General features: G+C 44.9%; 1 protein-coding gene across 2 annotated transcripts in view; it reads left to right on the top strand.

Moving 5' to 3' along the window:
• LOC140387047 (contactin-associated protein-like 5) overlaps positions 1–19,133 on the top strand; it is a 1,703,123-nt gene that overhangs the window by 584,041 nt on the left and 1,099,949 nt on the right. For both annotated transcript variants that reach the window (XM_072470060.1, XM_072470068.1), the window contains one exon: positions 14,021–14,168. In XM_072470060.1, coding sequence (XP_072326161.1) covers positions 14,021–14,168 — 148 coding nt within the window. The remainder of the gene's footprint in view (positions 1–14,020; positions 14,169–19,133) is intronic.

Below are 19,133 nucleotides of genomic sequence, written 5' to 3'. Positions count from 1 at the left end.
GCGTGCATGTGTGCCAGAGAGGTGCATGTGTGTGCATCCGCACGTGTGTGAAAGAGAGGCATGTGTGTGTGAAAGTGAGGTGTGTATGTGTGAGAGGGAGATGTGTGTCTGTGCGTGTGTGTGAGAGAGAGGGGTGTGTTAGAGTGAGGTATGTTTGTGCTCGTGTGTGAGAGAGGTGTGTGTGTACTGTTGCATGTGTGTATAAGAGAGAGGTGAGTGCCTGTGTGTAAGAGAGAGGTGTGTGTGTGAGAGAGAGGTGTGTGTGCGAGAGACAAGTGTGTTTGTGAAAGAGAGAGGTGTGTGTGTGTGAAAAAGAGAGATGTGTGTGTGTGTGAAAGAGAGAAAGAGAGATGTGTGAGAAAGGTGCATGTGTGTGTGTGAGAGAGAGATGTGTGTGTATGTGTGAGAGAGAGAGGTGTGTGCATGAGAGAGAGGTGTGTGTGTGTCAGAGAGAGAGATGTGTGTTGTATGAGAGAGGTGTGCATGCACGCGCATATGTGTGAGAGAGAGAGGTGTGAGAGAGAGAGATGTGCATGTGCGAGCATGTGTGAGAGAGAGGTGTGTGTGCGTGTAAGAGAGAGAGGTGTGTGTGAGAGAGGGGTGTGCATGCACAGGAGTGTGTGAGAGAGAGGTGTGTGTGTGAGAGAGAGAGGTGTGTGTGCAAGAGAGAGGTGTGCATGCACGCCCATGTGTGTGAGAGAGATGTATGTATGTGTGTATGAGGTGTGCATGCTTGCACATGTGTGTGAAAGAGGTGTGTTCTGTGTATGTGTGACAGAAGTGTATGTGTGTGAACGTGTGTGCATGAGAGAGAGGTATATGTATGTGTGTGTGGGCGAGGTGTGTGCAGATGAGAGAGATGTATGTGTGTGTGTGAGAGAGCGAGGTTTGTGTGTGAGAGAGAGGTGTGCGTGTGAGAGAGGGAGGTGTGTGAGTGAGAGGAAGGTATGTGTGTCTGTGTGTGAAAGCGAGGTGTGTGTGTCTGTGCACATGTGCGAGAGAGGTGTGTGTGTAAGAGGGCTTTGTATGTGAGTTAAGTTTGTGAGAGAGGTGTGTGTGTGTGAGAGGTGTGCGCGTGTGTGAAGGAGGCGTGTGTGTGAGAGAAGGCATGTGTGTGCGTGAGAGGTGTGTGTGTGATGTATGTATGTGAAAGTAAGGTATGTGTGTGCACATGTGTGTGTGTGAAAGTGAGGTGTGTGTGCACATGCATGTGTGAGAGAGGTGTGTGTGCACCTGTGTGTATGTGTGAGCGAGGTGTGCATGTGTGTACCAGTGTGTGTGAGAGAGAGGTGTGTGTGTGAGAGAGAGAGAGGTATGTGTGTGAGAGAGAGGTGTGTATGAACGTGTGTGAGAGGTGTATGTGTGAAAGTGAGGTGTGTGTGTGTGAGAGGGAGATATGTGTGTCTGTGCATGTGTCTGAGAGAGAGATGTGTGTGAGAGTAAGGTATGTTTGTGCACATGTGTGAAAGAACTGTGTGTGTGAGAAAGGGAGGTGTATGAGAGAGGTGTGCGTGTGCATGTGTGTGTGAAAGTGAGGTGTGTGTATGCACGTATATGTGTGAGAGATGTGTGTGAGAGAGGGAGGTGTGGGAGAGAGGTGTGTGTGAAATTGAGGTGTGTATGTGCATGTGTATGTGTGAGACAGGTGTGAGTGTGTATACTTGTGCGTGTGTGTGAGATGTGTGAGCGCGTGAGAGGTGTGTATGTGTAAAAGTGAGTGGGTGTGTGAGAGGGAGGTGTGTGCGTCTCTGCATGTTTGTAAGAAAGAGGTATGTTTGTGCTCGTGTGTGAGAGAGGTGTGTGTGAGAGAGAGAGGTGTGTGAGAGAGGTGCGTGTGTACTCGTGTATGTGTGTAAGAGAGAGGTGTGCATGTGTGTGTGAGAGAGAGAAGTGTGTGTGTGGAAGAGAGAGGTGGGTGTGTTTGTGTGAGAGAAAGAGATGTGTGTGTATGAGAGCGAGAAAGAGAGGTGTGTATGTGTGAGAGGGAGAGGTGTGTGTATGAGAGAGAGGTGTGTGTGTGTGTGAGAGAGAGGTGTGTGTGTGTGTGTGTGTATGAGAGAGAGGTGTGTGTGTGTGCAGGAGAGGTGTTTGTGTATGGGTGAGAGTTGTGGTTGTGTCTGTGACAGAGGTGTGTGTTTGTATGTGTGAGACGAGTGTGTGTGAGAGAGGTGTGTGTCGTGTGTCTGTGTGAGAGAGGTGTGTGTGTGTGAGTGTGTGCACGTGTGCGTGATTTATCTGCACAGTCTGCTGTCCAAATTGCCACTCAAATGAGAGCTACTATGATCTGTGAAACATATGTCTTTTGTGTTACCTCCAATAGGCGAGAAAAACAAAGAATTACCTGCATTTATATAGCACCTTTTATGACTATAAAATATCCAACATCACGTTACAACCAATGAAGTGTTATTGAAATGTCATCATTGTTGCAGTATAGGAAGCCAATTTGCACACAGAAAGACCCCAACATGATTCCAGCAACATGATATTGTCCAAATGGATCAATCTTCTGCTTTTTCTCACCATCAAATACAAAACATTATTCTAAAATTAGTGCCACAGATTATGGAGTTATTTTTGGCTTTGGGGACTAGTATATTGGATCATCCTGCACTATTATACATTTGTCCTATTTTTCAGGGAAATACTTCTTAACTGAATGAAATAAAGCAAAATAAAAAATATGTTTGAACAATCAGACTGTCAGTCACATAGTGATAACGCTGTGTATTGGAACTATTATTTCAAGCAATTTTGTGTTAAACTAAGCACTGGCTTAAGAGGTATCCTGTTATACTAAGCTTTTAATCTCCCTGTAATTAGATGATTGAACGAGAAACACAATTCCTTTAATTTGTAATTATTATTATGCAGTTAATATTATTACCATGCAGTTACTATAGTACCACACATTACAGAATCACTAATGTCTCCTCAAGAGTTTAGCCCAGTAACAATCCAACGAGATATTAGAATTATTTGTGGCTATATTTTGTCCAAATAGTACAGGGCGCAATATAACGGCCGCATTGCACCCGACTCGCGACGCAATGTGGCCGGTACTCTTGCGAGAGGCACCTTGCGAGATTTACCCGGCTCACAACGCCTCGCGTGATCTAACGGGATCTGGATCCCGGCCACAATGGGTGGAGCTTAATTTGCATATTTAAGTGTGCAGTCTGGCACACTTAAATATCCCTCCATCAGAGCTAACCAGCATCAGGGAACTAACAGCCTCGCCGAGGAGGCCGAGCCGGGCGCCGTTCAGCATTGGTCTCCAGAAACAGGGACCAGGTGGCATGGCACTTGGGGAGGTTCTCCCAAACCATCGGAGGCCCTCAGGCGGTCAGCCTCTGGGCACGGTGGTGCCATGGCACTGCTGATTCAATCTTGATACCTGGGCAGTGTCAGGGGTGCCCATGTGCCACTTACAAGCTGGCAGGGCACTGCCAAGGTGCCAGGCTGGCAGTGCTAAGATGGCATTTTGCCCATGCCAGGGATCGAGCCCAGGGGCGCCCTTCCCGAATGAGGTGGGGTGTGGGGAGCTCGAGGACCCCCCAATAGATAAGTTGGGCCATTGTGGGAATGTCTGGCGGTCGGGTTGGGGAATCAAAAGATTGGGGCGGCATTTTTAAATGACACCAAAATGTCTTTGTGCACTGATGAGGGAAGCTCCTCAGTGAAGGAAATGATAGTAAGTGCGAAAAAAATAACAGAGTCCCGTTCAATAGTGGAGTCATTTCCGGTTCTACAAGCACTGGGAAACACCCCACTACACCCGCCCAAAACAGGAACCTTTTCCATTAAAACAAGCTCATCGTATTTGGCTGAACCAGCATCAGGAGGAGGAGGTAAAACGGAGAATAACAGGAGGGATTCACTAATGAGCTTCATGGTGGTTCAGCCAAATACGATGGGTGTGATTTAATGAATAAAGATTCCTGTTGTGCGTGGGTGTAGTGGAGTATTTCCCAGTGCTTTGGGCTTTGACAAAGGGTCATCTGGACTCAAAACATTAGCTTGTTTCTTTCCCTGCAAATGCTGCCAGACCTGCTGAGATTTTCCAGCATTTTATTTTTGATTTCAGATTCCAGCATCCGCAGTAATTTGCTTTTAATCAAAGTGTAGAAGGAGAGAAGACAAGGTGCCACCTCACACCCAATCAGATGTCACCTCCCACCACCCCAACCAAGAATCCCACCACAGCAGAAGGCAGAAGATTCCACTCCAAGTGCGAATTTTCTCCACCGATCATCACTTCTCCCCCCCCCAACCCCCCCCTCTCCCCCTACCCTCCCGTTACCTCATCTCCTCCGGCCAAACCTCGTGAGGCTAATTAGTGCTCAGGCCTGGGACCGTCGATGGTCATTCACCTCATTTCTGCAGCAGGTGGAATTTATTTTCTATGAATTGTGGAACAGACACTTCTTCACCAAACTGTCGAGAGGAGCTCATACACATTTAATCTCTCGGTCCTTTCCATGTACAGAAACAAACTTGAAATGAAATTCTCTGAGTTTGTTAATTAATAATTGTCTTGTCGGTTTTGCCATGCATAATTTGTGTGTTGTGCAGTCAGTTAGAAAGTCAAGTTGTCTTGCTTTGGAATCGGACTTCAAATAGAAATAAATAGAAGCTGCCTGATTGAATTGGAAACAGCTTGAGATATTTCCTGGATCGGTCGCTGCTTTGTATTCCCACCATTTTCTACCTTTATGTGGCTGGACTGTGTTTGCGAATGTATCAGTATTATTCAATATGATGTTCACGTTTTACTTTGATAAATAGCATATTGAACTCATGAGAAATCAGTAAATTCCAAAAGCTTACTAAACAGTATAATCCAGTAATTGGTGCAGTCTGTCCATACATTATTAATGCTTAATGTTTAGTTGGCTTGTTCTTGCTAGTGATTGTCCGTATCTGATTTCCTTGTGCATAATATATACGCTTATTTTTGAAAGTGCAATACTATTCCAGTTGCTTCCTTTTCTCTTGCATTGCTTTATTATCGAAAGCTAATATTCTTGGAATTGTAACTCCAGACTAAATATTTATATAGCAAAGTACAATTGCTTCATCTGCCAGCTCCATCACATTTCATGGATATCACAGCAGAAGAGACCAAAAGAGCTAAGCTATGTTGTCTTCTTAAAATCAAGGAATTGAATAGCATGTGTGAAGGATCAAAGCTCAGCATAGAGGTCACTGCAGATGTGCATTGGTGAGACAACATCTGGAATACTGCGTACGGTTCTGGTCTCCTTTATTGGAAAACAGATAGAATTGTGTGGGTAGTAGTTCAGGGAATGATCACGCGACTAATCCCTAGGATGAAGGGTTTACCTTTTGAAGAAAGGTTGAACAGGTTGGACCCCATTGGAGTTTAGAGGAGTGAGAAGTAAGCTTATTGAAATGTATAAGATACGGAGGTGATCTAAAAAAAAATACTAGTTATAAAGCTGGACCAGCATTTATTGCCCATCCCTGAGGGCAGTTTAGCTTCAACCAAGTTACTTTGGATTCTGAGTCACATGTAGGCCAGACCAGGTCAGGATGGCAGATTTTCTTCCCTAAAGGGCATTAGGGAACAAGAACATTACGACAATCAACAATGTTAGAGAGACAAAAAGTCATCATCCTTAGACTTTCAATTCCAAATTTTTATTGAATTCAAATTCCACATCTGCCGTGGTGGGATACAAATGCAGGTGATTAGAGAATTACCCGAGGCTGCTGGATTACTAATTCAGCGGCACTGCCACTGCCCCACTGCCTCCCCATTTGACAACGTAAATACCAGGAGGATACTTCCACTTCGGGGAGGAAGTAAATTCGAGGGACTCTGTTCAAGTGAGTTTAAGATGGAGAGAATGTTTCTCTCAGAGCTTCGTTAGTCTATGGAATTCTCTTCTCCATAGAGCAGTGGAAGCTCCGTCATTGGATTTATTCAAGGCAATGTTAGGCAGACTTCTTAATAGACAAGAGGCTCAGGGTTATGGGGGGGCAGATAGCAAACTGGAGTTGAGATCACAACCATGTCAGCCATGAGTTTATTGAATCAGGAGTTTCAAAGGTCTTAACCTCCAACGTGTGCTCCCAAGCCCTATGTTCCTATGACACCAATAATTTTTAAGAGTGGAGCGAAATAGACAAGATGAAGCAATAAACAGTACTTGGGATGTTGCCAAAATTGGATTTTAAAACCCTGCACATCAGACAAGGGAAAGTGAAGGAGACAAAGAGTTCCATACTCTGGGAGGGCGGGTGGGGGGGGGGGGGGGAGGGGGGGGGGGATGAGTCAGAGGAGAAGATGGCACAATGACTGTTGGTTTCAACAGAGTGAGGATAGAGGGGAAGAGGAAGCTTGAGCAGGACGGTATTTGTGAAACGTGGGAGGAAATTCCTGAGGGACACTGGGCACAATAACATTGCATGACATTGCGAGAGAGACAAAAAAAGATCACAATGGAGGACAAAAGTAAGAAGACATCAAGTAAAGCTGAGAGAAATATATCTCTGTGAATGACTATATTTCTATATTTTTCTTGTCTCTTACCCAGGATTGTGAGGGGTTTGGCGGCGGGCTGGGGGCACTGTTACATTAATGTCATGCCATATAATACACTGGCACCAAAAAGCGTTTATACTGCTCCTCTTCCTCCCCTTCTGAAGGTTTTGATTCCTAGCTTGGATATGGTGAAGGGGTGTCCAGCGATGAGACCTCTTAAAACTGAATAGCTAGGATGCCACTCAAGTAGTTTTACATTTGTTAGTTTATTAAGGATTGAGATTAAGAAAGCCTAGAAAGTGTAATCATTATTAACCATTAAACCTGTATTTTGGGACATAGCAGTGATAATCACGTAGACTCTGGCTACAAGCAGTGGCTACAATGGGATTTCGGCTAGCTAACTTGCCCATGTTTTTGAGTCACACGAGATGTGTGGTTAGCAGATTACATAGTAAGCAAGTTTTTATCAGTGGCCCCAATATCCTCTGGAAGTGAAAAGGAAGCCACTTTTGATATCCTGGCCCTCATAGAATCATAGAAGTTTACAGCATGGAAACAGGCCCTTCGGCCCAACCGGTCCATGCCGCCCAGTTTTTACCATTAAGCTAGTCCCAGTTGCCCGCATTTGGCCCATAACCCTCTATACCCATCTTACCCATGTAACTATCTAAATGCTTTTTAAAAGACACAATTGAACCCGCCTCTACTACTACCTCTGGCAGCCCATTCCAGACACTCACTACCCTCTGAGTGAAGAAATTGCCCCTCTGGGCCCTTCTGAATCTCTCCCCTCTCACCCTAAACCTATGCCCTCTAGTTTTAGACTCCCCTACCTTTGGGAAAAGATGTTGACTATCTACCTTATCTATGCCCCTCATTATTTTATAGACCTCTATAAGATCACCCCTAAGCCTCCTACGCTCCAGGGAAAAAAGTCCCAGTCTATCCAGCCTCTCCTTATAACTCAAACCATCAAGTCCCGGCAACATCCTAGTAAATCTTTTCTGCACTCTTTCTAGTTTAATAATATCCTTTCTATAATAGGGTGACCAGAACTGCATACAGTATTCCAAGTGTGGCCGTACCAATGTCTTGTACAACTTCAACAAGACGTCCCAACTCCTGTATTCAATGTTCTGACCAATGAAACCAAGCATGCCGAATGCCTTCTTCACCACCCTGTCCACCTGCGACTCCACCTTCAAGGAGCTATGAACCTGTACTCCTAGATCTCTTTGTTCTATAACTCTCCCCAATGCCATACCATTAACTGAGTAGGTCCTGGCCTGATTCAATCTGCCAAAATGCATCACCTCACATTTATCTAAATTAAACTCCATCTGCCATTCGTCGGCCCACTGGCCTAATTGATCAAGATCCCGTTGCAATCCTAGATAACCTTCTTCACTATCCACCGTGCCACCAATCTTGGTGTCATCTGCAAACTTACTAACCATGCCTCCTAAATTCTCATCCAAATCATTAATATAAATCACAAATAACAGTGGACCCAGCACCGATCCCTGAGGCACACCACTGGTCACAGGCCTCCAGTTTGAAAAACAACCCTCTACAACCACCCTCTGCCTTCTGTCGTCCAGCCAATTTTGAATCCAATTGGCAACCTCACCCTGGATCCCGTGAGCTTTAACCTTCTGCAACAACCTACCATGCGGTACCTTGTCAAAGGCTTTGCTAAAGTCCATGTAGACAACGTCTACTGCACTGCCCTCATCTACCTTCTTGGTCACCCCCTCAAAAAACTCAATCAAATTTGTGAGACATGATTTTCCACGCACAAAGCCATGCTGACTGCCCCGAATCAGTCCTTGCCTCTCTAAATGCTTGTAGGTCCTGTCTCTCAGAATACCTTCTAGCAACTTACCTACTACAGACGTTAGGCTCACCGGTCTGTAGTTCCCAGGCTTTTCCCTGCTGCCCTTCTTAAACAAGGGCACAACATTCGCCACTCTCCAATCTTCAGGCACCTCACCTGTGGCTGCCGATGATTCAAATATCTCGGTTAGGGGACCCGCAATTTCCTCCCTAGCCTCCCACAACATCCTGGGATACATTTCATCAGGTCCCGGGGATTTATCTACCTTGATGCGCTTTAAGACTTCCAGCACCTCCTCCTCTGTAATATGCACACTTCTCAAGACTTCACTATTTATTTCACTTAGTTTCCTAACATCCATGCCTTTCTCCACCGTGAATACCGATGAGAAATATTCATTCAGGATCTCACCCAACTCTTGTGGCTCTGCACATAGATGTCCTTGTTGATCCTTAAGAGGCCCTACTCTGTCCCTAGTTACTCTTTTCCCCTTTATGTATCTGTAGAATCTCTTTGGATTCTCCCTTGCATTATTTGCCAAAGCAATTTCATGTCCCCTTTTTGCCCTCCTGATTTCCCTCTTAACTCTATTTCGACAATCTCTATACTCTTCAAGGGATCCACTTGATCCCAGTTGCGTATGTACGTCATATGCCTCCTTCTTCTTTTTGACCAGAGTCTCAATATCTCGAGTCATCCAGGGTTCCCTACTTCTACCAGCCTTGCCCTTCACTCTAAAGGGAACGTGCTTACCCTACACCCTGGTTAACACATTTTTAAAAGCCTCCCATTTACCAGCCGTCCCTTTGCCTGCCAACAGTCTCCCCCAATCTACCTCTGCAAGTTCCTGTCTGATACCATCAAAATTGGCCTTGCCCCAATTAAGAATTTTAACTCTTGGGCCAGACCAATCATTCTCCATAGCTATCTTAAAACTAATGGAATTATGGTCACTTGTCCCAAAGTGATCCCTCACTAGCACTTCTGTCACTTGCCCTTCCTTATTTCCCAAGACGAGGTCAAGTTTTGCCCCCTCTCTAGTCGGTCCATCCACACACTGAATGAGAAATTCCTCCTGAATACACTCAACAAATTTCCCTCCATCCAAGCCCCTAATGCTATGGCTGTCCCAGTCAATGTTGGGAAAGTTAAAGTCCCCTACTACTACCACCCTATTATTCTTGCAGCTATCTGTAATCTCCTTACATATTTGCTCCTCAATTTCCCGCTGACTATTTGGGGGCCTGTAGTACAGTCCTACCAAGGTGATCTCTCCCTTCTTATTTTTCAGCTCCACCCATATAGACTCAGTGGGCGAACCCTCGGATATATCCCCTCTAAGTACTGCCGTGATGTTCTCCCTAATCAAAAACACCACTCCCCCTCCTCTCTTACCTCCTGTTCTATCCTTTCTATAGCAGGCCCTCTGAAACAATCCATGGAATAAAAAGGAAGCCAGCTCTGTCATCCTGTTTTTAACTGAACAAAGGGTCGGCAGGATGCTAGGATGGGGAAACAACTTAAGATTGACATAAAGCTTTTGGTAAACAACAGGTGACAGGATGAGGCTCAATTCTGGGTTGATCACAATTTTATTGGTTAGGTTTGGACATGACAGTTTCAGGGATTGGATCGAGTCCATGGGGTGGGCTTTTGATTTTTGGAAATTGTATAATTGATGTGTTTTTATCAGTGTTCAGCAGATCGATCCTGGCATTATCCAAGTCCATCTCCGTACACACAAAACCAAGCTTGGGATAATAAATAGCCATCTTAACCAGATTGTGCGTCTGCTCTGTTTGTTAAGCTAAGGCCTAACAAAGAGGGGCGAACCCCACGTTAAGGCTGGCTCAAAACTCAGGCCTTGGAAAACGCTCCTACATATGGCTCCACATTGCATTTTGTTCATATGTGAATCTAGAGTGAGCACAGGCAGACTTTCGTGGTTGAGTCTAACCCAGCCACTCCAGCCATCTTCAGGCAGATCTTTCTTGTAGATATATATTACAAATTAAGATGCTGGCAGATTTTCTTCTCCATCTCAAGCCTGTGGGCGTTGAGGAGCTTTGTAGCAACTGTTCTGCTCATGTGACTGAAGTCAGATAATGTACCACAAACCAAGGTCCAAAACAGCCATCATTGCACTCCATTTTCTCCAGATCCTTTTTTTTCTCGTTCTTTCATGGGATGAAATTTGATCCCATGATCTTGAAGGAATGGCGATATTGTTCCAAGTCAGGATTGTGTGTGGCTTGGTGGGGTATTTATACCTGGTGGTGTTCCCATGCATCTGCTGCCTTTGTCCTTCTAGGTGGTCGTGGGCATGGCTTTGGAAGCTGCTGTTGAAGGAACCTTGGTGTTGCTGCTGTGCACCTTGTGGATGATAGCCACTGCTGTTACTGTGCGTCAGTGTTCAAGGGAGTAAATGTTTGTGGCTGGGCCATGATCAAGCAGACTGTTTTGCCTCAGATGGTGTCAAGCATCTGAAGTGTTGTTGGAGCTGCACTCATCCAGGCAGGTGGAGAGTAATCCATCACACTCCTGACTTATGACTTCCGGAGTCAGGAGACCGGTTACTCACCTCAGAAATCTCAGCCTCTGGCTTTTGCAGCCCAGTTCAATTTCTGGTTGATGGTTTATCCCAAGATGGTGGGGGTTTCAGCAATGATAATGCTAATGGATATCAAGGGGAGATGGTTAAACTCTCTCTTGTTGGAAATGGTCTTGTGTGGCACAAATGGCACTTGCCACTTATCGGCTGAATGTGGTCTAGCTCTTGCTACCTATTGGTGCAGGCCCTTTCAGCATTTGAGGACTTGTGATGGTTACTGAATATTGTGCAATCACCAGCAAACATTTCCACTTCTGATAGAATGAAGAAAGGTAGCCACTGATGATGGTTAGGTAAGGACACTGAGGATCTCCTGCTGCAATGTCTTAGCACTGATATGATTGGCTTCCAATGACCACAACCATGTTCCTTTATGCGAGGTATGAGTCCAACCAGTGGAGAGTTTTCCACCTGATTGCCATTGACTTTAATTTATATGAAACTTCATTGCTGCTTTGATGTCAAGGGCTGTCACTCTCACCTAATCTCTAGAATTCAGGGCCGGGATTCTCCCCTACCCGGCGGGGGGTACCCGGCGGGATGGAGTGGCGTGAACCACTCCGGCATCGGGCCGCCCTAAAAGGTGCGGATTCTCCGCACCTTTAGGGGCCAAGCCCTCACCATGAGGGGTTAGACCCGCGCCGGATTGGTTTCCGCTCCACCAGCTGGCGTGGAAGGCCTTTGGCGCCATGGCAGCCAGGGCCGAAAGGACTTCGCCGGCCGGCGGAAGTCCGCACATGCGCGGGAGCATCAGCGGCTGCTGACGTCATTCCCGTGCATGCACAGGGGGGGTGTCTCTTACGCATCAGCCATGGTGAAGGCTGTGGCTGAGGTGGAGGGAAAAGAGTGCCCCCACGACATAGGCCCGCCCGTGGATCGGTGGGCCCCAATCGCGGGACAGGTCACCGTGGGGGCACCCCCCCAGGGCCAGATCGCCCCGCGTGCCCCCCAGAACCCTCGACCGCCCGCGCCGCCTTGTCCTGCCGGTAAGAGAGGTGGTTTGATTCTCGCCGGTGGGACAGGCATTCCAGCAGCAGGACTTCGGCCCATCGCGGGCTGGAGAATCGCCGGGGGGGGGGCCCGCCGACCGGCGCAGCATGATTCCAGCCCCCACCGAATATCCGGTGCCAGAGAATTCGGCAACTGGCGGGGGGCGGGATTCACGCCAGCTCCCGGCGATTCTCTGACCCGGCAGGGGGGTCGGAGAATCCCGCCCCAGTTCTTTTTTCCAAACTCAGCCTATTGTTGTGTAAGTGCCACTTCATTTCACTTTGCTGATGATTGAGAAGATTCGTCCTGTTTTTTGTGCGCAGGACACACTTGGGCAATTTGTCCCATTGTCGGATAGATGCCAGTGTTGTAGTTATACTGGGGCTGGGGGCATGGCTCAATATGGAGCACAAGTCTTCAGGACTATTTCTGGGATATTGTGTAAGCCTAAAGCCTTTGCAGTGCCCTGTGCCTACAGCCATTCTGATCTGGTCACTCCTGAGTTAGTTGGCTTTTATGCTCGATTTTGCATTGAACAAACTCCACATTTCCCAGAGGTTAATAGGTTCATTAGAAGCACACTGCTTGTAGAAAGATGACAGACTCCAGAATCCTTTGGGATTGTACCTATCAGTGCCATGCCACAGGTGGGCATATCTTATCAACGTTCTCTTGTGAGCTGACAACACAGTAGCACATAATGCATACACTTGTGGTTTACACTTCTGTTATTCTTGCTTGTTTGAACTGAAGACTTTGCACGTTCCCTCCATCCTCATTTAACCTGTTCAGCAATTGGAGGAGTTGAGCAGAGGGCTTAAGCAATGAACAGGGTCTCAGGTGATAGAAGAGGTTATAACTTCTCTGAAAGATATTAATACAGGATAAATGTAAAATTGATTATGATTCTCACAAAAGGAACAACAACAAATGATGTAATGAGAAAAGAAAAGCATGATTAACCATTTGCAACCTTTGAAAGAAGCAAAGGAAAAATGGGAATTGGAGTCGAAAGGAGGAATATAGGTAAAGGAGTGAGAAAAAATATTTTGAGGGAAAAACAAGAGAAGGTTTCCTCTAAACTCTATATTTAATGGCATTTTAAGTCAGCTTATGAAAGATAACTTTACCAAATTGTTATACTTAACCCAACATGGTTCTATCAACTGTAGCTCCATTGGTTGTGCTCTTGTCTCCTGAGTCTAAATTTCTTTGGTTCAAGACCCACTTCAGGACGTGAGCATAAAAATCAAAACTGAACCGGCAAGGCAGTACTGAGGGAGAGCTGCACCGTTGCAGGCACCTTCTTTCAGATGAAAGACTAAACCCATGCTGTGTCTGACTTTCTTATGTAAAATAAATCCCAGGCATTATTTTGAAGAAGAGCAAGCAAATTACGGTTAATGTCCTGGCCAATATTGATCCCTCAGTCAATATAGCTGTTTGGAGGTGCTTGCTGTGTGTAAATTGGCTGTTGTCTTGCCTACATGACAACAGTGACTACACTTCAAAAGTGATTCAATTGCTGTTAAGTGCTTTGGGACGCCGTGAGGTTATGAAAGGTGCTAGATCAATGCAAATCATGTTGTCTTCCCTTTAACAAAGAGAGGCAGCTCCATCATGGGTAATGTGAATTCTTCAAACATTTCTAATTGATTTTTGTTGCTTAGAAAGTTGTGTTTACAATGTCACTAACAGGTAGCAACCCTCTATTGCAAAATGAAAGAGTTAGGTAGATGTAACAAACAGAAAATAGAAGACAAAAGGTATTGAAGTTGGACTTACTTAACAAAAACAGGCCAAAATATACATTCCGTCAGAAAAACCTTTAAGCTTAAAGTCAGGGGAAGAAGGCAGCAGAATGGGGATGAGAAAAATATCAGCCATGATTGAATGGCGGAGCAGACCCGATGGGCCGAATGGCCTAATTCTGCTCCTATGTCTTAAGGTCTTATGACAGTACCTTTAATTCAATTGTCTCATTGCTTCTTTTGGGTGTAATGGGTAGTTAAGGAATTGTTGATTGGGAGTTGTCATTATTAATCTCTCTCCGTCATCTTTTTCCTAGGCTTTTCCTGGAAACTCCAATGCAGACAGTGTAGTGCACTACAAACTACAATACTCCATCAGAGCCAGGTTCCTTCGCTTCGCCCCGCTCGAGTGGAATCCTACCGGTAGAATAGGAATGAGAGTTGAGGTTTACGGCTGCTCCTACAGTAAGTACAAGTTATCAAAGGGAATGAGTGTACCTTTCTTTCCCAGTGATTATTTTCACAGAGAATGGGATGTTGATTGCACCATAATTAGGTACTTTGTTTAATGTCAGAGAGCGAGAGAGACAAACACTTGCATTTATGCAGCTAAGCACATCCCTCGGGATTGCCTTGAAGTGTTTCAGGTGCCAAGGATTGCTTTTAAAGCACTCTCGCACTTGTGTAAGTAAACACAGCCACTATGCCTACAGCAAGGTCTCAAAGAGCAACTTGATTACTTCAGTTAGGCAGTTTTCACAAAACGACCGAATTCGATACCTTCATGGAAGCATTAAGTGGCTGGTGTGGTATAAGAAGAAAGAAATGCTCCAGCCTGCACAAGACAACTCCTTTTGCGATAATTTGGTCGGAGCGGCGGAGTTTTGTTCTGTATTTGCCTATGCCTGAAATAGTCGATTCCTCAGAACGAACATTCCTTGATGCTTTTTTATTTTCAACACGCTAAAGAATATCAAAAAGAATATATGAAACAATGTTAAAAACTGTTATTCAGATGATGGTTACTGGGCAATATTGTATAATCAGAGGCCAGAATTTTACACTCCCCCCCGCCCCCTCCCCAACCCGTCCTCCCAATGGGTTCTGAGGTGGTGGACGGGTGGGAAGGGGTTGTAAAATTGCATCGATGGGATTCCCTCTGGGATCCCGCCTGCCGTGAGCCAGATGTAATTTTACGGTGGGATGGACTGGGCCAGACGGGTGTTGTGTTATGCTTCTTCATGTAGCTTAAGCTGCTTCCTTGATGTATACTCTGACAAAGGAAGGTTCAGACTTGGAGATAAGTTTAACACATTTATTGAACAGTGAACAATTATCCTACTTGAATTTGCGCTCCTGCTGATCTTGCTATAGTAACTCAGTCTAATTAACCAGTCTGCTCTAATCCATGCGGTGGGTGTGATACTTCCTGATCTGCCCCTGGCTCTCTGAGTGTTGCCTATGGAAAGAGAAAGAGCATGTGTACCCTGTCCTTTTATATGGGTAGCCCCCTTGTGGTAGTGTCACCTCTGGGTGTGTCTTGACTGCCCATTGGTCATGTCCTGTCTTACTGACCTATTGGTTGAATGTCTGTGTGTCATGATGTCTCTGGTGCTCCCTCTAGTGTTTACTCAGTCCTAGTGTTTCTACATTAACCCCCTGTGTCTCAATTTTAGGCTGGGGAGTGTTAGTTGGATCAGGATGCCAAACAGAACAAGTCTTGAACCGCAATCTTGAGCGTGAAGTGGGGGTGGGTGGGGGAGGGGGGGGGTGAGAGTTTGTTGTTTCAATCTGAAGACCCCTTCAATTATGGGGCGCCCCCTCCTCAGGGAACTGTGAGATCGCCACCCTCTCCACCACTCCCCACCCTTCCCCAGGGCAACCCCTACCCTCCCATTCCCGGGACCCCTGGTACTTGCCTGAAGTATGGTCTCATGACTTTGGCTTAGACATGTCACTTCAGTACCTCTTCTGGCCACTGCAGCACTGTGTCTGGAGGGGATGAAGAGCTGTCCACCAATCTGATCGGCCGACAGCTCTCCAAGGCGAAATTTCTGTTCGCAGGCAGAGGGAAGTCCTGCCCCCTGTCAATCAATGCGCAACTGAGCGTAAAATGACAATGGGCCTGTCAGAGTCGGCAGGATTGCAAAAATGGAATGGTTACAGCAAAGAAGGGTATCAGTCGGGCTTCCATGTTCATGTGATGTCACTCACATTGTGAATGAATTGTTGTCAAATGAAAACATTTAGCAAATAAAACTTTTCCGATGTAAATAAAAAAACAACTTTTGGTAACTTAAGCTAATGTTAAGAAGGACAGTCACAAGTAAGATGGGTGCTTTAATCTTCCTCATGATATCATTTGACATACATTTTGCATTTGTACAAGGTAACTGAAAATCTCAGCAGTTGTCTAAATGTGTAATAGTTCCCAGCGAGAAGGAAAGAAGGTTTATTCCACAACAAAAGTAAAGCCGCAGCTTTGGGTGCAGGACAAGCATCCTAGTCTGGGACCATCGGCAACTCCTGGGTCTCTATCAGTATTTGAAGCCCAGCTAGAGAGTTCCTATTGGGCAGGTCTCCGGCCGCTCAGCACAGGCATTTGTACTCTACAAAGCCCACCGGGAAATCAAGCATTGATTCCCATGGTCTTTATGGGGGGGCATAGCAAAATGGATGTTCGGTTTTCCATTGGGAAAGCCAAATGGGATTTCCCATTATGGCCACTCCACGGCGCTGGGAAACCCGTGGGCATGGGTGCATTGCCAGCGCAATGTAGAATCCCGCTGCCGGAGATGTTTTAATAGATTTAAGAGTAATTTACTGGAGGAATTATTTAATAAAAATACAACAAGAACAATGTAGATTTATTGCATTTACACAATTGGCGGGTGAATGGGTGAAATGGCTGATGGAGATGTTGATGTAGATTAAAGAAACAAGGGCTCTTCTTGACTGCTTTGCGTTTTGCTTTTCAATTTTGTAAAGCTTTCGGTAAGAAATTGCCGTGTCAGTCACTCTGAAATGTTAGTTTCCAAGATTCTATCATGGTCTGTTACCTGTTTATTTCAAATCTACAGCTGATCTTGTGAGGTCCGTCATCATCTTGGATGTAAAATGAGATTTCCTCGGCTCTTCTCCCTGTTTATAATTACCCAATTTCATAGTTCCAGCAATTCTTCTGTAGAGAGTTCCACTTACATAGAAACGTACATGGAAAATAGAAGCAGGAGGAGGCTTTTCAATCCTTCAAGCCTGCTCCGCCCTTCATTATGATCATGGATAATCATTGAATCCAATACCCTGGTCCCGTCTTCCCGCCATATCCCATGATCCCTTCTGCCCCAAGAGCTATATCTAATTCCTTCATGAAATTACACAATGTTTTCGCCTCAACTACTTTCTGTGGTGGTGAATTCCACAGATTCACCACTCTCTGCGTGAAGAAATGTCTCCTCACCTCAGTCCAAAAAGGTTTATCCTCAAACCATTGTTATGGGCGAGGTGTTTTCAGAACCCCAAAATGTATCATGGCGTTCAACCAACCTCACCCTTTAATGGATTGTTGCTTTTCCAGCACACAGCTTGTTCCCCAGGTGTGATATTACAATTATGAACACATAGGTTTTTAAACACAAAACAATGTTTATTCCATGAACTCAACTTAACACTTTTAAATAAACATTGGATCTCTTAACACCCCCTTACTTCAAAGATAACCCTGAAAATATTACAACACTAAATAATCCTTCAGTTATTCCTTTCAACATCCAAGAGAGACTTAACACCTTTAAACAGAAACACATCAGGTTAAAGGCTTTACTATTATGAGTTTAAATCACCCAAATGATCCAGAGATAGTCTTTCATGTCAGAGATCACAGCGGATCCAGCACCTTGCTTTTCTTCCTGCAGCTCTCTGGAAACACACAGACACACACAAGCTGCTTTTTCAAAACTGAAACCAAAAGCAGAAGTGAGCTCAGCAGCTCCCCAACCTCTGACATCACTTGAGTAATATGATCATCTCCATTCCTTAAAGGTACATTGCTTAAACATCCATTTCTTAAAAGTACTCTCACATGACACCTCCCCCCAAGAAAATAAAATAAACCATCAACTTCAAGATGGTTTCATTTTTCACCTTTGCACCATCCACTAAGAAATGTACAAAGTAAATAAACCTTTTCCTTTTTAAACAAAACAACACACGCAAACAGGCATAATAATAAAGTCAATTTTTCCCATTCTTCTTCCTCCAACCGAAATCCTTCTCGATTGACAGTCTCTTTGAACAAAGTCTCTGCACAATCCATCCATTCCTCTACTCCTCGGCATTTCTCTTTAGAATCAGATACTTTAGTTCAATCAGACCACAGAGTCCCTTGCAATTCTCCAATACAGGAGCATTGGTTACCACAGCTTTCAGGCAGTCAAATGCCTGTTGAAAGTCTGCTGTCCATTGAAATTTTTGACGTTTCTTTAGCACGTCCATCAGTGGAGTAATCGCGGCGCAAAATTTTTGCACAAATGTTCGATCAAATCCACTCATGCTAAGAAATCGCATTATTTCCCTTCGTCTTGAGGGTATCGGAAACTCCTCAAGGAAAGCGATTCGGGCTTCTCCAAATTCACTTTCGGCTAGATTCATCACCAAACCCGCCTCCTGAAGTCGATCGAAGAACTCCATACGATGTTTAAAATGTTCTTTCCATGTCTGGAAGTTGGAAATAAAAGCAGATTGTCCCACTTTCTCAATGCAATCCTTCAAACATGGGATAGGATGAGAGTCCATTCTTGTAACTGCATTCACTTTTCTATAGTCTACACACAACTGTTGGGTACCGTCTGGTTTAGGTACCATCACTATGGGTGAGCTCCATTGGCTGCAAACCACTTCAGTTATGCCATTTTAAAGATTTTTAAGCATACTCTCAATCTCTCTGTTAACCTGTGCCAATTTTAAAGGATTACATCGATATGGATGTTGTTTGATAGGAACAGCATTTCCCACATCTACATCATGTATAGCCATTTTAGTACTTCCCAATTTATCTCTACAAACTTGCCCATGTGATATCAATAACTCTTTCAGGTCAGTTTGTTTTTCCTCTGGAAGGTAACTTAACAATTCATCCCAATTTTTAAGAACATCATTTTCCAATTTAATTTGAGGTATGTCAAATTCACAGTCATCTGGATTTGGTTCGTCACTTTGAGTTAGAATAATTAAAACCTCCTTTTTCTCTCCTTCCCTTTCAAAGTACCTTTTAAGCATATTCACATGACCACTCGGTGAGTTTTCCTTCTATCTGGTGTTTTTACCACATAATTCACCTCACTTAATTTCATTTCAATCTGATACGGTCCACAAAACCTAGCTTTTAAAGGCTCACCTACCACTGGTATCAACACTAAAACTTTATCCCCA

Source organism: Scyliorhinus torazame, chromosome 2, assembly GCF_047496885.1.
Source record: "Scyliorhinus torazame isolate Kashiwa2021f chromosome 2, sScyTor2.1, whole genome shotgun sequence".
NCBI classification, from domain to species: Eukaryota; Metazoa; Chordata; class Chondrichthyes; order Carcharhiniformes; family Scyliorhinidae; genus Scyliorhinus; species Scyliorhinus torazame.
Note: the sequence above shows the minus strand (reverse complement) of the source record. Positions and strands in the feature narration are given on the sequence as shown.